This window comes from Canis lupus, chromosome 1 (genome assembly GCF_003254725.2).
Source record: "Canis lupus dingo isolate Sandy chromosome 1, ASM325472v2, whole genome shotgun sequence".
NCBI lineage: Eukaryota > Metazoa > Chordata > Mammalia > Carnivora > Canidae > Canis > Canis lupus.
The window spans coordinates 74523039-74540277 of NC_064243.1; the positions used below are offsets into that span (position 1 = coordinate 74523039).

Here is a 17239-nt window from a genome sequence, read left to right on the forward strand (position 1 = left end):
GTGTCACTTTGAAATCAGCCAAGATGCAGTGGGTCTTAGTAAAGCAATGGACCTCAAAACAGATCGCAAAACAAGAACCAGTAAGTATCAGCACAGAGACGTCACATTAAAAAGAAAATAAAGCAAATAAAAAGAGAGTTCCAAATACCAGGTCACAATTTAAAGGGCAATATATCTTCAGAGAGATATTGAAATGTGTGTGTGTAAATGGCCTGGATATATACAAACATCTCTCCATGTACAGAAGCAGATGCAGAGAGTGTCCCACATCTCTAGGCAGATTTGTAAGTGATAGGTAATGATCAGTGAATGCAGGGAGCAATATTTCACAAGAATTTGGTCATTTGTCAAGGGATTACATATTTAAAATCCACATTTAATTCAAAGACCTCGTATTTAAAACATTTCCAGTTGTTTTATACATTATTAAAGCAATAGTAAGATATACAAGCTGCAAGATGTAGTAGGCCTTTATACATTTCATTTCATTTTCTCTGATTTTTTTTTCCAGTCCAAACATGTGGCTATTAGTAGCTTTTATTATGCTTGCTCCGTTACATTGAACGTTCAGCCAACCTTCACTCAGGATCCTTTTCATTAATGCACAGACCAAAGGGGGAAAAAAAAAAACCAAACACGGACCTGGCCTAGAATGCATAGACTAAAAGAATGACATCCCCATGTGTTTCCATTTCGTCTCCTGAGACGTATGTTAAGATGGCAAAAAGAGTTGCTTGGTTGCTGTTGTGAATTTCACAGTGTTTTGCCTGCAACACATATACACACACATATATATATTTTTTTGCTTTGCTTTGTGTTTGTGATGAATGGAGCCAAAAAAATATATAAATAAGTGAATGAATGAATAAATAAATAAATACATACATAAATAAATACATAAATAAAAGTAGAAGGAAAAGGGGGCACAATGCAAAAACTGAGAATATTCAAGAGCCTTTGACTTGAGCAGCAGTGATTCATTCTAGCCCTAACAATGAGAAAATAGCCTTCCACGTGCTGTCATATTTAACTACAAATCCCTCCCAACCCTAATTCTTTAGAATAACATTTGCTATCACAACCTGGGAGTCTCTGCATGCCACAATTACACACTGTGAAGGAAGTGCTTTAACCTTCATTAGCCATTTGAGGATTGGGTCACCAGCCATTCCCCATTTTCTGTAATGTGTCAAACCAAACTCAGCATTGGAAACAAAAATCCTCAAATGGGAGAAAAAGAGAAAGAGAGAGAGAGAGAGAGCAAGAGAATTAAGGGTGTGTGTGTATGGAGTCATTTATTTAATTAGATATACAGTTTAAAACCATTGGCATTATAGAAGATTTGCAAAAAGAAAAGGTTAAAAAGAAAAGTCTGTTCTTGACCAGGGGATCCTTTTGTCATGGCTCTTTGCAAAGGACAGCATTTTATACTGTTGTTGCTTTGCATTCCCACTCAGACACGGAAATTCCTAAGAGTCGCTCGCCTTGTGGTGAGGTCTTGGACTTCTCACCACTGACTTTTGAGACACTGGGTTCCCGACATTCTGATTCTCTTCTGGAATGCTTGGACTCTGAACACAAGTGTAAAGGGGTCACAGTGGGACAAGGTGAGCATGATACAAATGTGCAAAAAGATGGAAAAAAATCAATTTTCCTTTCCTGGACCTTTACATAAGGAGATCTATTTCAGTCTGCATTCTCCTTTGCAAGGAGCCAGGGAAAGGACTCAATGTAGTGGGATGGCTTTGATTCAGTTGTTTTGGGAAGCACATTACCTTAAATATGTCTTCCACCCATGCAGTACTGCACAGAGTTGAAAAGTGCGATGTAGTCCTACCCACATGGAGAATGGAAGCACTAACCGCAATAGGGCATTAAAAAGTTTTGGTTATTTAGCAGATTTTAAGCAAATTATTCATACTGCACCCTACTTAGAATTATCTCTATTACTGTGTGCCTAAACATTTATACATAAGCACACAGACACACTGTGCCTGTGTGTCTGTCTATGTATAAATCAAGTATTTATAACACACATATAAATACATGAAAATACCACAGCGTGGATGTGAACACATCTGTATAATGTGAATTCTGATATGATCTTCTATAGCATAGTTCAAAATGCTTTCTAAATAAGCCTGATTATGATGCTGGTTCAGTATACAAGGACTTCACTGAAGCTATAAGCATGATTATATATCACAATATTTCAGCTGCTTGTCATCTCAGGTATTTCATTTTGTTCTTCCAACTTCATGTCCTGCTTCATGAATTTATCACCGTGCTTGCTTTCTTGGACTGTTTGTCTGAATCCGGGAGTCTCTAGTGGACAGAATCATGAACTTCAGAGTCAGAACACTTAGATCAAATCCCACTGGTGCCAGAAGCAAGCCTGGAGATTTCTAGCATGCCACTTAACGTCTCCGAGCCTCCATTTCCTCATTTGTAAAAAATGGGAATAATTTGCTCACAGGTGTGAAAGGTGCTGGAAAACTATGAAACACTTTGTAAATGGAAATGAGTGGCAAACTGAGCTTGGGCTAGAGAATTAGTTTCATCCCTACTGCTGTTGGAGTTTTTTACAAATTTGGTAGCAGGCCATATTCTGTGATCGGTACACTTCAGAACGAGGATGTTCCTTTTCTAAAAATCAAAAAAGCATGAGAAGAGGAGATGGTAGAGGAACAGTGATGACTATTTTAAGCTATTCTGTGGTTCATCCAATCTGGTATTCTTTCAATGCGAGACGTCTCTGAAATCAGTACCTACTATTGAGACAACAGAATAATAATAATAATGATGATGATGATGATGATGATCAGCAATATAAATAACTATAAAACTTTGCACTTGCATAGAACCTTTCATTTCAAGACCTTGAGGGGCCTGTCAGAAGGTAAGCAGATTTTTTGTTTTTGTTTTTTGCTTTTTTCCTTTAAAGGAAAACAATATCAGAATGGAATAGAATGCTCCCATCTTCTCATTTGCCTTAAATAAATCCTTGCTTTAAAACTGCGCAGCCCTTCTTGAATTTGATCCCTTAGCGTCTTTACCTCCTTTGCTCTCTTATCGAATAAAAGGAATAATTTGCAGCTTGTCCCCCCCCACCCCACCCCCGCCCCCGCCCCGCCCCCAAGCAGCTGGCCGGTCACGCAGAATGACAAACCTGTTCAGGTGTTCAGGTCATCACTGATGGAATCTAGAAAAGTTTTGTACAAATCTGCCCCTTCTTTACTGCTTCCCAGAGTGCCACAGTGTTTTAACAGTACCATGGGTCCTTAATAGGATATATACGTACAGGTATATATCATGGAGATATGGCTTTCATTATGTTTTTATGTGTGTTCTGGAGGGTTTTTTCACCGACAAAGAGAACAATCAATTCAAGTCCCGTGTCTCACAGGCCAGCGCAGAACTCGAAGGGACTGGAGGGTTCGTCTTGTCCAACTCCCTTCACTTGGTGGCTGATGCTACTGCGTTTCCTTTCATTCTCTGTTAACCAACACTTTTGATTTTTTGAGAACTGGCTTTCAAAGCCTAGAATGGAAAATAAGGTGCTCCGGGAATTAAGGGCGCAAGCAAAACTGAAACAGAGCAATTGCACCTTCAGAAACAAATACAAAATAAAATGTCCTAAGATGAATTAAAATCACTCACTTTCAATCTGGCTTGTGTTATAAAGATGTCAAGTTAACAAAGTTCCCCTCACAGAGGGTAGCAAGTTTTCTTGAGGAACAGAAATATTTTTCTTCCTTGGTAAAACAGATCGTCCAAATAATTGTAAATTTCTATTTAAATTTACAACCTTTTTTCGCAAAACCCACGACTATACCCAGAAGCACACCTCCAAAGCTCGGTCTGGGCATAGCTCCCCATTGGCATGCTGTGCCTGATTTTTAAAAAATTTTTACTTGTTTTAATAGAGTGGGAAAAAAAAACAACAAAGAACATACTGACAATGGAGTGCACTTGGAATGAAACCACTCTCCCAACCAGAGCCCACACCCAGACCTTGGCCTGTGCACACTGGACATCATTGCATGTGATGTCCCCAGGGTGAGGTTTCTTTGCCCCTCGGGGACTGAGTTTGCCCTTCCCAACAGTCCTACAGTCCAGTTGATGCAGATGAGGACATCTAGGCTTCCATAAAACCCATCACCACCATATGACCCAGAGACATTTATACTCAGCTAATGAACTCCATTAGCTTCCCCTAATTATAGAAGTTATACCTCTTATGGATCTGCTCTACATATCAGGGGCACGACATCTGGAGCGGTAGTTCCTGCACACAAGGTATTAATCGACGAAGACCATGCACAATTTTGCTTGCACAGTTTAAAGGACAGGTGGGATGGAGGGCAGGGTTCAGAGGGAAGTGCTATCTGAAAAGTTCAATATAATGCCTCCGAATTTATAGCTTGTCCCATCTTTTCCAAGTCTTTGGCTTTCCCACCTGACCCTGAAATGATCTCTGGACAAGAATTCACCCATTTTCAGCTGAACTCGACAAAGGTTCAGTGGACAACACTTGGAAAAACAAACCAGTGCTATCACCGTGACCTGCAAAGACAAGACTGTCCCGACGTGTGATGCACCATCTTGCGTCTCATGGAAGCCATCTTTTCTCTCAACTACACTCTAGTGTTTCTGGTGATGGGAAAAGAATAGTCCATGGCACAGAGTTCAACAGTCTTTTTACTCCTCAGAAAGCTCCTCAGGGGAAGGTGCCGAATACATTCCTCCCAGCTAACAATCGCTGGGTTTTTCCTAAGTAGGGACCGACGCCAGCTGATCCCAATGGTTGTCTTTGTTCCTCCCATACTGTGGTTTATAATAAATCTTCTTTCTCTCTGGTTTTAATCTCCCATAGATAAAGGCTTCCCATATTAAACACAAGTTTTCCTGTTTCATACACAGGCTTAAGCCATCCAAAACCAATAAGAACAGTAATAATAATAAATAAATAGAAGTGAATCCATAGAAACTCTCGATGTCTGTACAGCAGAAGTGACAAAGTTTAAGTCAAATATTTGTTTTCCCTTTTTTTCATCCACATCAAAGGCAGGAATACAACAAGGCATTGTTAGTTGTGGTGGGCAAACTGGAGTGTCTGCTGATATAACAAATTAGGGTTGTTAAGGCCTTTGTCTATGCAGAGTTAATAGTAATGCAGAAGCCAGATTGATTCAAAAGAAAGGGAAAGGACTATGAAGCAAGGAAGACCAAAAAGAAAAAAAAAAAAAAAAAGACAAGAGAAAAAAAGAACAAAAACTAGGGAAGAAACCAAGGGAGATGGAAAGAGAGAAAGAGACAATGCCAAAAGAAGTCCATACTGTGTCTACGGATGGAGAAGTGCACATGGCTTCCCTCTGAAAGCCTCTCGGTGTCTTTGTTGTTAATACTGTCGGAGTGAAGAACAGCAGATTGATGGCATCCAGCGGCAGCTAAAAGACGTTCATCCTCTCGGCCGATCTGAGGAGGTGCTTTGGGAAGGATCGATCTGGGAGAAGGGGCCCTAGCCTAGAATATCCAGGTAGACTGGAGATGCCTTGGCCAAGTTCTGAAGGAGGGTGTGGATACCCTTGATGTTTTTCCTCATATGGGGCTCCCGCTGCCAGCACCCCAGCATCAACTCATAGACCTCCTGGGGGCACGTTCTAGGTCGCTGCAAGACTCGGCCCTGCGTGATGCATTCTATCACCTGAACAGGATGGAGATAGAAGACAGAATCAGCCAAGAAGAAAAACAAAGCAGATAAAGCAAATGTTATCGCAAGGAGAGGGCTGCTCTAAAGAAACCCACTCAGTGTTCACTTTTTTCTGGAGGAAGAGAGCAATTATTATGGGTCGGTAAATCATGGTTAATTTCATTGGTTTATGTCTCTTTTTCTAGGCACACTGAGGTCACCAAACTGATGGAGAAATGTTTTCTCTCTGTGGGATGCTTCCAGACCTCACACTGTAATTCCAATGGATTTTAGCCTTATTGGCCTGAGATGGAGCCTGGAACTTTCATGTCAAGGTGCTGACTGAGGCAACTCCAAGCTGTAGAAATGAGTGGAGTTGGGATAAAAGACTTCTTCAGATAAAGCCTGAAGAAAATGTGAGGTGCCTGACCAAGAAGCTTTGCTCAAATATAGATGTAGTTGCAAAAGAATTGAAATATGAAAATAAAACACTAGAATGTTCTAGTGAGATGTGCAAAAAAAAAAAAATAGAGAGAGACTTGAAACCTTATTGGAATACTACTAGCTGGACTCTGAAGGTGTGAGAGTGCCACATCTGCTATTAATCTACCAGATGAGCAGCACAAGTGATTTTCAGCCTCATCACTGGCAAATCCCAGGTGTGCCAGCAACAGCTTTTCTTTCTCTAGAATGCTTCAATTCAGCGAGTGACTATACTTTGGCCATGACATTTTAGGTACAGAGAGGCCACATGGGAGGTGCTGCTCCCAACAAAGCCACAAAACTTTGTCTCCTGGCCTCTAGCCGAGGGACACTTCTTGACACCAGCCTTTGGGGGGTCTCACCCAGCCCACAGCGTACCTCGTTGTTGGACAGCTGGTACCAGGGCTGTTTGCCGTACGTGAAGATCTCCCATAACACGACTCCCAGGCTCCAGACATCACTTTCTGTGGTGAACTTCCTGTACATGATGCTCTCTGGAGGCATCCAGCGAATGGGCAGCATTGTGTGGCCACCGACCTGGTGGAGCAGGGTGAACAGCAGGCATCAGTCACCCAAAAACAAAGTTCCCATCACCAGGGAGAAAAGTGTATACTGTAAATGGGGGGGGGGACTTTTTCCCTTTCCTTTATTTGTATTTATTAATTTTAATTTTAGAATGTATTAATTTATAAATACAGGAAATACCATTTCTTTGTAAGAAACAAGTAACAGAGAGGGCAAAGAATGGTCAAAATATTTTTTTTCATATTTTTTGCTATTCTTTCTTTCTCAAAACAAAATAGAGCAGAGAATACAACAGGTGGATGTTCATCCTGGATAACATACACACACACATGCACGCACACACACACGTGCTTTCTGGTATGAAGGTGACTCAGTCTTCTAAATAACAAGATCACTCCAACTAGGAAAGAAGTAGGAAGCTGTGTCCAAAATGACCCACCAAGTGACTACTTTCTTAGCAAGGCCAGAACTTCCTTCACTTAAAGTCTTAGGATGAGTGCACAGTGGTGCCTCAAATACCCTCACATAATGTGGCCATGGGCAGGGCAGACATGATTACTCCCATTTTACAAGCGACTGAGATTTAGGTTGCTATGGACACAAAGCAGTCAGGTTTTTGGACCTTGAGCTAAGGACTTGCCTCTACTACAATTAAGCTAGTGCACAAAAATGAATAAATACAGTTTGGGGAAAGTTCATTTGAGTAAACACAGTAAGGCTGAGGCATTAGATGGCAAGAGCCTTAGCATAGGCATAGGGTACTTTGTTTGACAAGGACACTTATTTATGATTTCGGACTTCCTGGACAAAAGTTAAGAACTTCATGTTTAGGTTTGCAGCTGATCGGTGCTGCCTGATTTCAAAACCACGATGACATTTCTGCATAGTAGCCCGATGGGTGGTGAGTTCCGGTTTTCGTGCTACCAGCTGAGACACACTGCAGCGGCAGATGAGCACACAGACAGCAGGACTCAGACCATTCATGAGCCCCTCTGTTCTTACACTGATGCCACATTGAGTTTCTGCCCAGCTACAATCATCAACATCCATTTCTGACTCATTAAAGGAAAGAAATGGGCTAACGGTGCCTGAAAAATGCTGCTCAATTACTGAGCCCAAAGACCTGCGAGTGTCAGAGATGTCTAATATGCTTGACGATTTCTGATAATGCTCTTAGCATCAGAGAAAGCTTGAGCATCAAAGGAGGAGAGTGTTTTGTGGGTTTTTCCCTCCATTGTTCTCTGTACAAGGATTCCAAATTTGACAATAGGGAAATAGATTCCTGGGACAAGGGAAAGGTGCCCCCATATCTTTACTGTTCAGCTTTGAACACACCCGAAGCTCAAACACTAAGTAGAGGTGGGTTGCCTTCAGTCAGCTTTTAATTTCTTTACTGGCTTCTCACCATGTTGTGACAGGTGATCACTGTTCTATGAGCACAGATTTCCTTCACGGATCTGCCTGGACATGCATGAAGGTGATGTCAATACTTACCATCAGGGTTGATATTTATAATACAACCTGTGTGACACAGGCATTGACGAACCAGAAAGGACACTGGTGACCATGTCAGTGCAGCCATTGGTGCTGCTGGCTTGCTGAGCTCCCAACCCTGGAACCTCATGTGCCCAGGACTTTGGGAAAGGAAATCTGCCAATACACAAGGAGTTCCCAATGTTTCCAGAGACTCACAAGCACTCAGGGCACCGAGGTGGGAATGATTAGTCTCAGGTGTTGGCGACCCACATACCAGCACCAAGGAGAAGCTTTGTGGCATGCAGGGAGCTACATGGTGCAGACTCTCATGGAGTGAGAGGGCTCTGTGCAGGGTTTTAGTGAAAAACACATATTTATTTTATGGGAATATTGCAATCAGAATCCAGATTTATGATCAATATATAGTTGGTCTTTGAAGGATAAAAAGAGAAGTAGGATGTTATGGACAAACATGTGGTAATCTTTTGGATCCTGGGCCCTCACAATACCAAGAGCAGCTCCCCACAAAAGTTCCTAGGTCAGACATGTCAAATACGCTGTAACCTGTAACTTGTCTTGCTTCTTGGAGAGTCATGATACAGTCTTCTTAAAGTGTTTCGGGAATTTGGTGGTAAAAGAAAAAAAAAAGATTTAATTTTATTTAACTTAGTGAATTAAACTAACTTGAATGTGTGTTTGTGGGGAGAGGGGGAGAGACAGAGAATTGCTTCCATACGTCTAGAATCAGACAGCTAAAAACACAGTGTGGGATGTGTTAACCTAGCAAGATACCATGCTTTCTACATTCCTGTGTATTTACACTGGTAATGCCATGGACAACACTTAATTCGAGATGTTAGAAACTGGGTTCCAGAGCACTATTTCCTAGTTGGGTGTCCTTCACTAGTTGCTCCAACTATGAAATGTAAATAATAATTTATGCCTCCCAGGGATATAAGCAGTCAAATATACAATATTTGGGGAAGTGCCTTATAAATTCCAGCACACTAATGCATCTAAGGTGTCTCTTCCTTCCCTGTAACCTTTACTATCTTATCTCCTCCATTCTGGAGACATTACGAAGAGCCAATGCACACGACTCTCCCCATGCCTCTCTTTGTAGTGACAACTGCTCTGGGGCTCCTCTGATTATGGCGCTGATTCTCCTGGTTTCTCCGTCTTGTGTTGCTAATGGCCAAAGAAAAAGCTCCTGTTTCCTTTAAGGGAGAAAAAAAAGATTCCAATTTTGATTTACATGTTTTCCCATCTGATCATTTGTTTTATGCTTGCAGTCTCTTTGGGACACATTTTTCACGTTAATTCTTTCAAGAGTCCCTTCTGGGATTTCACACACGCTGTTATAAATAATGCTTTCCTTGTTCTGATGTCAAACGGGTGAGTGGTGGGAGACTCTAATAAAAGTTCAGACAGGGTTCACAAGTTTTCTAAACCCATTTAGAACATTTCTGAACATTTCTTTTGCAGGCCTTTCTCAGGATTTTGGAGCATGTCACAAAAGTAGACCAAGAAGTGGGGGGAATAGAGTCACCGTTGTTACAAATTACTGTCACATTCCAGTCACAGCAACTGGATAGCTTTTGGACTTCACAAAGCCACATACTGCGTGGCAACAAACACAATGAGGCATTTATTTTGCATTGTGCCACCTGGCAACTTGCCCTCACACCCTGGCTTCAATATTTGTGAGATGGAATGCCATCCCAAGTATGACACGGGGAGTCAGAAGTGCCGCTTTGAGTGCCGGGTGAGGCTTTCCAATGATCCGGGCAGGTCAGGTGCATGCTCGTCACCGAACTCACCAGACTGAAATGATGCCAGATGGGAAATCCAGGTAGCTGGGGGATTGATTGTGACCTGAGATTTTTATTTTTCTTGACCCAAGACACTGAGGTTCTAGTACCTACTATGCTATTAACTAGCTCAGCTAAGTCTTTTCAGGTCTGGCATACTGGTAAAATATGTCAGGTTAGACCAGCTTTTGATTATTTTTAGCACAAAACACAGTGGTTCTGTAATCGCGCACCACCGCTTGGCCACCATAACCATCCATCAGCACAGAGTCATTCACTTTTACAAAGGATTTCCACTCAAAGAATTTCCACCTGAACCCAGTAGTTGTCCTCAGGGATAGACACTGATTTGCCTTCATATTGCAAATAATGCACCCAAATTCCAGAGAGTTTAAGTAGCTTACGTAAGGGCACACGATAATGTCTGCCCACCGGACATCTCGTACTGGTTCTCATGGGTCACTCTGTGTGTCTGGCTTCTGCAATCTCTAACACAGGCCCTGTGTTCAGCCCCCAGGCCCAGTTGTGTGGCGCTTCACCCAGGCCGGGCCTACTCATGCCTCTTGGATGTTTGATCTGCTTTCCTTTCTACCTACTCTCCAAAGATCTCCTGAAGACAAACTCAAATTGCACCATTTCAAAGAACTCTCTATCCTGACCTGGTTCAGTTTCTCCAAAGACAGTCTGGTACCCCTCAGCACAGCTCTGACAACACAACAGGGACTCCCCTTCTTTTGCTAACAGATCACATGCTTCAAGAAAGATGGGTGCTTCTCATTTATGTATGGCCAGGCATGACGGCGTTGGTTGGTAAGCACATCATGTCTTTGAGTGGGTTTCTTACGAGTGCTGATATTTGGAGAGAAATTCTCAACATGTTCATTCAGATATCAGTGTTCACTATCTCCTATCTAACCTCCCATAACCTTGAAATCACAGAACCAACCTTAAATTAAATGGATGGAAACTGGCTCATCTATTTGGTGCTACAAATAAAAACCATTTAATGAAATTCATAACTTCTTAAAATTCAACCAAAAACACTGTGGTTCACATGGAATATGAAAGCTCCCTGAGTCTTCTGGAGAATCTCATCCCTTCCTTGGTTTGCCATCTATGAAATAGATGGGGGAGGCTATGGTGCAGACCTGAAACTATTTGATTTGGGGAGGAAGTCTAGAAAGATACCATAATGCATAATTCGGAGGACTATTCTTCTGCATATATATATATTTTTTTTTAATTTTTATTTATTTATGATAGTCACAGAGAGAGAGAGAGAGAGGCAGAGACATAGGCAGAGGGAGAAGCAGGCTCCATGCACCGGGAGCCCGACGTGGGATTCGATCCTGGGTCTCCAGGATCGCGCCCTGGGCCAAAGGCAGGCGCCAAACCGCTGCGCCACCCAGGGATCCCATCTTCTGCATATATTGATTAGCATATCATATCCTCTGAGGCCTGAGAAGAAGGGCAAATTAAAGAAGAAAGTTAAAGTAGGCCATCTGGGTGACTCAGTTGGTTGAGTGTCTGACTCTTGGTTTCAGCTCAAGTCATGATCTCATAAATCATGGGACTGAATCCTGCGTGGGACTCTGGGCTCAGTGTGGAGTTTCTTAAGATTCTCTCCCTCTGCCCCCCCCCCACTTGCTGTTTCCCCCATTCCTCTCTCTAAAACAAATAAATCTCAAAAGAAAAATGGAGGAAGTTAAAGAGTGAAAAAGAGAAGGACTGATGCCCATCTTGGCCCCTAATCATCGCAACTTGCTTAAGTCAGTGAAGCGAATCAGAATAATGTCTGAGGCCTGTGGTCAAAAGAAATTCCATAGTGCCTAAAATAAATCAAGTTATGGAAAATAATGGATCTTGTTTTTAAAGCATATCAAGAAAATAATTGTTCAATCTCTTAATGTTTGTTTCCCTGATATCTCATAATTTTGATAGGATGATCTGATTAATCGAAAAGTAACCACTATGCTCTAGTTACAATACCTAAACCTGAGCATCTTTTAAATATACCTGTGTGAAAGGTGTTTAAGACAATAAATCCTGAAGAAAATACTAAAAGGCCATTGGTAAAATTGTTTTGTGTTAGAAATCAGTGCTTTTACTATTTTTAAATCAAAATGAACATATCTAATCAGTTCAACAACAATTATTTCTTACCCATGGAGCACTCATTAGGTATATACTCTTTGGTCACTAGGTTGTAAATTGTGAAAATTTCCCCATGGCTTAACAAACAGTATGATTTATTATTCCACATTGGAAAATTAGGATTTAGGGAAATCTTGGCACTTGCTGAGCAAGTGTAGATATGACCTGGTGACCAATAATATTGAAGACAGCTCTCTCTCCTACCACTCTTCACACCAGGAGCCTAGGTTCTTTCTCATTTTTACAACTAAACAAAGCATCTTTATTGCTGGTACAATTTAATAAGGAATGTACAATCTATATTCGTGGTGTATTGGGAGATAGTAGAGGAGGTGACAAGCTTAGCTCTCCTCCTTCCATTGGGCTGAACATAAGATGCATCTACCATCCTCCCTCATCATCTTCTCTTATTTCCCCTCCCCTCCCCTTCTTTTCTTCTATTGCCACCATGCTTCTCAGCATGGCCTCTTCCAGGTTCATTCTTGCTCCCTTTCCTTGAATTTTCTCTCAAATCTTAATTGTCTGGTCCCATTCCAAATATCCATGGTGCATTTTCTCTTGTCCAATTCTTTCATCTCCTCCAAATGATCATGCCTCTTCCCTGCACTACTCATTTTTCAGCCACCATGATGTCTGGTCTTCCTTCTGTGTTTATGAGAGGCACAATGGGATGCTGGAGTCCTCCTACAAATCCAAAGCAAATGCTTAGCTAGCTTTGAAACCACTGGTGATTTAAAGGTGAATAATGCTAATCTGGGACCTTCTACACTCAACTAGCAAAGACCAATGATGCTTGGGAGGCCACTTTCAGCTTGTGGTGTTTACTCAATGAGTGAGTGATAACCTGTTTGGAGGCCAAACATTTTACTCCCTTAGAAACATGCAGGCCAAAGGGCAAGCCCCATTAGGAGATGATTAGCTGTCAGAGGCTTTTGGCTGCATGAAATATTGAAGAGGATCCTAGACCTCCTTGTCATACTCTGTACCCAACTGCTTTGGTTCAACAGTTTCTCCTGATCTGTTCCTTAAAAATTCATGAAATCTGTAAACTTTAAGAAATAGCTGGACTTTATTTACTTATTTATTATGTGTTGCATCTGTAATATGAAGTTTAAAGAAGGAAAGAGAAACAATTTATGCAAAATATTCTCCTTGGAGAATTTGGAACTGTTGTGGTCAGACTGTAAGGACTTTATGACCACATCCTGGAAGATTAGAATCTTCCTATTATAAAGAATGATGGGGTGCTTCCAAGACGTGTGGCTACTGAGCCAGGGGATACTTCATCGGAAGAAATTCAGCCCTTCCTGCCCTGCCTAGAAGCCCTGAATGAACTCAGCTCAGGTTGAGTCAAGAGGAACACTGGCGACAGACTGGTCATTGCCTCCATTACAGTAGGAACTGATTGTTGCTACACTGGAAATTGCTGTTATTTGAAGGCCAGAAATCTTTCATTATCTTTTACCATTACCAATGTGGTCATAGACATAAGGGTTATGAGTTAGTAACTTCAAGCCAAGTGGTTTTGAATTAGTTAGAGAAGATGTGCTGGACTCTATCGCTAACCCTATTTTGGCAAATACTTTTTTTTTTTCATAATTAAATCTCTGCTCTCAGAATAAAGCAAATGATCGTGTTTTGAAGGGAAAGGTCACAGAGCTATAACTTATCTCCTGACACTTGGATTCTAGGTGAGCAGATGAGGCAAATTCAATACAAAATTTCCATTGAAAATTGATTTTGTCTTTATTCTATCATGAAATAATAATAAAAATGATGAAAATAACAATACCTCATGTTTGTGTATTTTTTTGCCTTTTCATATCATTTTCACATCTGTTCATCCTATCATCATTGTACCTACCCTGAAATAAATTTATGAGGATGAAATGATTGTTTAATCATTTAAGCTATTAAATTATTAATTGAATTAATTGATTCCTTGAATTAATTAAATCAACCAGTCAATTAAAGATTAAATTTTCATATTAGAAAAGCTCTGTGAGGGATCCCTGGGTGGCTCGGCGGTTTAACGCCTGCCTTTGGCCTGGGGTGTGATCCTGGAGTCCCGGGATCAAGTCCCACATTGTCCTCCCTGTATGGAGCCTGCTCTCCCTCTGCCTGTGTCTCTGCCTCTCTCTCTCTTTCTCTCTCTGTGACTCTCATGAATAAATAAATAAATAAAATATTTAAAAAAAAGAAAAGAAAAGCTCTGTGATGCCAATGTGTGATGCCATGACTTTCTTGAAAAGGCAAAATTATAGGTCTAGAGAACCCATGGTTGTTAGAGGATGGGAATTGGCGGGGGGGCTTACTTTACAGGGACACAAAAGAATTTTGGGGGGTGATGGCAATGCCCTACAACTTGGTTATGGTGGCAGTTAAGTGACTGTGTTCGTCCAAACTCAGAACTTTACAGTAAAAAGGTGAATTTGACTATATGTATATTATATCTCAGCGAATCTTATTTTAAAATCAGTTTCTTAGAATAATGCCCAGTGCATAGAAAATGTGAAAAAAAAATACTAGCTGTCTTAAGATAAGTATTTGATTCTTGATTCTCCAGGAATCCTATGGGGCTAGTCAGACATGATCTTTTATCCCAACTTAAGAGATGAGGAATCTCCAGGCCTAGAGGTAAAGTGATCTACCCAAGACAACACAGCTAAGGCATGGTAAAGTCAACAGCAGGACCTAACTCTCCAAATGCATGGCACCCTTTCCATTCAAACTCATGTCTGACATGGAGTCAGATTCAGAGCTAGGGAAGGCTCTCTGCAATAGTCTGCTCGGGCTGTCATAACAAAATACCATAGACTGGGTGGCTAAAATAACAGACATTTATTTTCTCACATTTCTGAAGGCTAGAAGTCCAAGATCAAGGTTCTAGCCAGCTCAGTTTCTGGTGGGAGGTCTCTTTTTGGACAGAGTTAATATGTATGTGGAGAGAAAGTGAGCTTCCAGTGTCTCTTTTTATAATGATATTAATCCTATTGGATCAGGACATCACCCCATGACTTCATTTAACTTTAATTACTATCTTAGGGGCTCCATCTCTAAATATACTCATACTAGGGGCTACGGCCTCAACATGTGAATTTTTTGAGGGGTAGAGGGCCCACAAACTTTTAGTCCATAATACTCTCCTTGCCAATACTCCCCCTTCTGACTCCAGTACATTCTGGCAAAGCAAGAACAGCCCTACATACTAGGATCTGTATAATTCTGACTCAGAAAGTAAATCTGTGGCCCTCTGTCAGCATCTTCATGCTCCCCACTGAAGGTTTGAACCCACTGTTCCCTTCCATCCTGGGTAACTTGATTATTAACTACTAATTCTAAAGCTTAGCAAATGGTTTGACCTCCTATTGTTCACAGAACAATAGTATTTGTTCATTTCCAGTATAAACCTGAGGGCAATCTCAGTCCTCACCCTATCCCCTCCTCCACCTGGGGTTCCCTAAGGGTGGCTAAGGGAGAATAAGCAGACCCTGAACTCCCTAGTGATGTATAGATAAAGGCAGAGGGTTTCCAGATTTCCATGTTGCCATAAGTGACATCTCTTGTAGGTCCCTTCATCTCCTGCCTGTGTCCTATATATAATTTAAAGAATAAAGAGCCCAGTCTTAAAAGTGATTGTAGCTTCATCTTATTTTATATCTGGCTCTACTCAGAAGCAAATTAAGTCATCTCTCAGTAAAGCATAAAGCTATAGTTGCACCATTGTTTAAGAATCTAGAAACATTTGGATCTAGAAACAAAGATTTTCATCTTAATAATAAAGTGAAATTAGAAGTAACAACATGTGTCCCTCTTCCTCTGATTGCCAAGCCCCATTCTCATCCCACTAACTCTTATTATCCTTGATGGGGAGTTTCCTGAAGGGGTCAAGGGGAGGACGATGCCTTTGGAAAGCACTAATACAGCATGCTGTCTGGAGTGTGATTATTGTACTACATCACTCAGAGTGGGAAATTGTACATTCCAACCATATACATTTCATCAAGCTGCCATTTTTAAATGTTCAGTGTTCCCAAGCTTTCTATGGTCTTCTAAGCATTATGGTTTTAAACCCAAGAGACCAAAGCACTGAATCCTTTCATGGTGAAAAGCCAACAGGGAATGACATGTGCTGAGCAAAGGTAATCAGAAAAGCAGGGGCAATGTGTGTTCATGTCATTGTCTATGTTAAGGTGCTTTCAGTGTGTTGGTTCAGCACCAAAATTCCAATGTGAAGTTGTTTCTATGGAAATAATTCAGAAGAGCTGGTATTCCAGCTAGCTTTTACAAAGGAAGAAATCAGTAATTTGTCAACAGAGTAGGAAAACAAAACAAAACAAGAAAGCTTCTCTGTAATAGAGTCAGCACTCTCCATATCAGCTGTGATTACTCTGGTTACTGCTGCCCTCGGTGCATCCAGTCCAGTAAATGGAGAGATCAGGTTTCTGGGTGGACACCATACATCTGTCCCCTCATTAACCCCAGCCTGTTAGTTAACACTGAAGAGCCTGCCAGAATGTACATTCCACCATTAGCTTGAGATGAAGACGTAGTACACCAGAGCCAGTTTCAGATGAATAAACTCTTCTTTCCTCCCAGCTGCAGACGTTCATTCTGATAGAGAAACTGATACTTTGTGTTCACAGGAGTGTAACGATAATGAGAAAGTTGCTTCCTCCAGAGAGCTCTGAATACCTACCTGGGCATCATTATGGTCCTTTTCTGCAATGTCTGTGATACATGTAATGCATAGAGATTGTGACCTTGATTCTAAAAGACTTGTGATTTCCTATGATGATCATGAGTGCTAAGAAATAATATAATAAAATTAACTCTCAGTTACCTATTCTGTGCAATGCTCTGTGCTACAGATATTGCTTTCAATTTGAAGTACCTTTAATTACCTTACAGTGAAAACTCATCTATCTCTCATCTCTCCACATACCTACAGACAAATATGCCCTTAGAAAGTGCACTTATGAGAACCGGAGCTCTGTTTCTTGCTCAATGATAGCGGCAGCTCAAGGTTATAGAAAACCAGTGTGGTGTTGCCAGGTGCTTCTCAAACCTTTCCACCAAAGCATTCCAAACTGCAGAA

General features: G+C 41.2%; 1 protein-coding gene across 5 annotated transcripts in view; it reads right to left on the reverse strand.

Annotated features, from left to right (window-relative positions):
* Positions 1–3896: 3896 nt before the first annotated feature.
* The window catches only part of NTRK2 (neurotrophic receptor tyrosine kinase 2), a 329075-nt gene continuing 315732 nt past the window's right edge, over positions 3897–17239 (reverse strand). For 4 of the 5 annotated variants that reach the window (XM_049116166.1, XM_025423180.3, XM_025423181.3 and 1 more), the window contains 2 exons: positions 6554–6712; positions 3897–5707 (listed from right to left, as the gene is read on the reverse strand). In XM_049116166.1, coding sequence (XP_048972123.1) covers positions 5522–5707; positions 6554–6712 — 345 coding nt within the window. In that variant the 3' untranslated portion in view covers positions 3897–5521. Of the gene's footprint in view, positions 5708–6553; positions 6713–12777; positions 12826–17239 lie in introns of those variants that run through there. The other variant, XM_049116174.1, reaches the window with a different exon arrangement.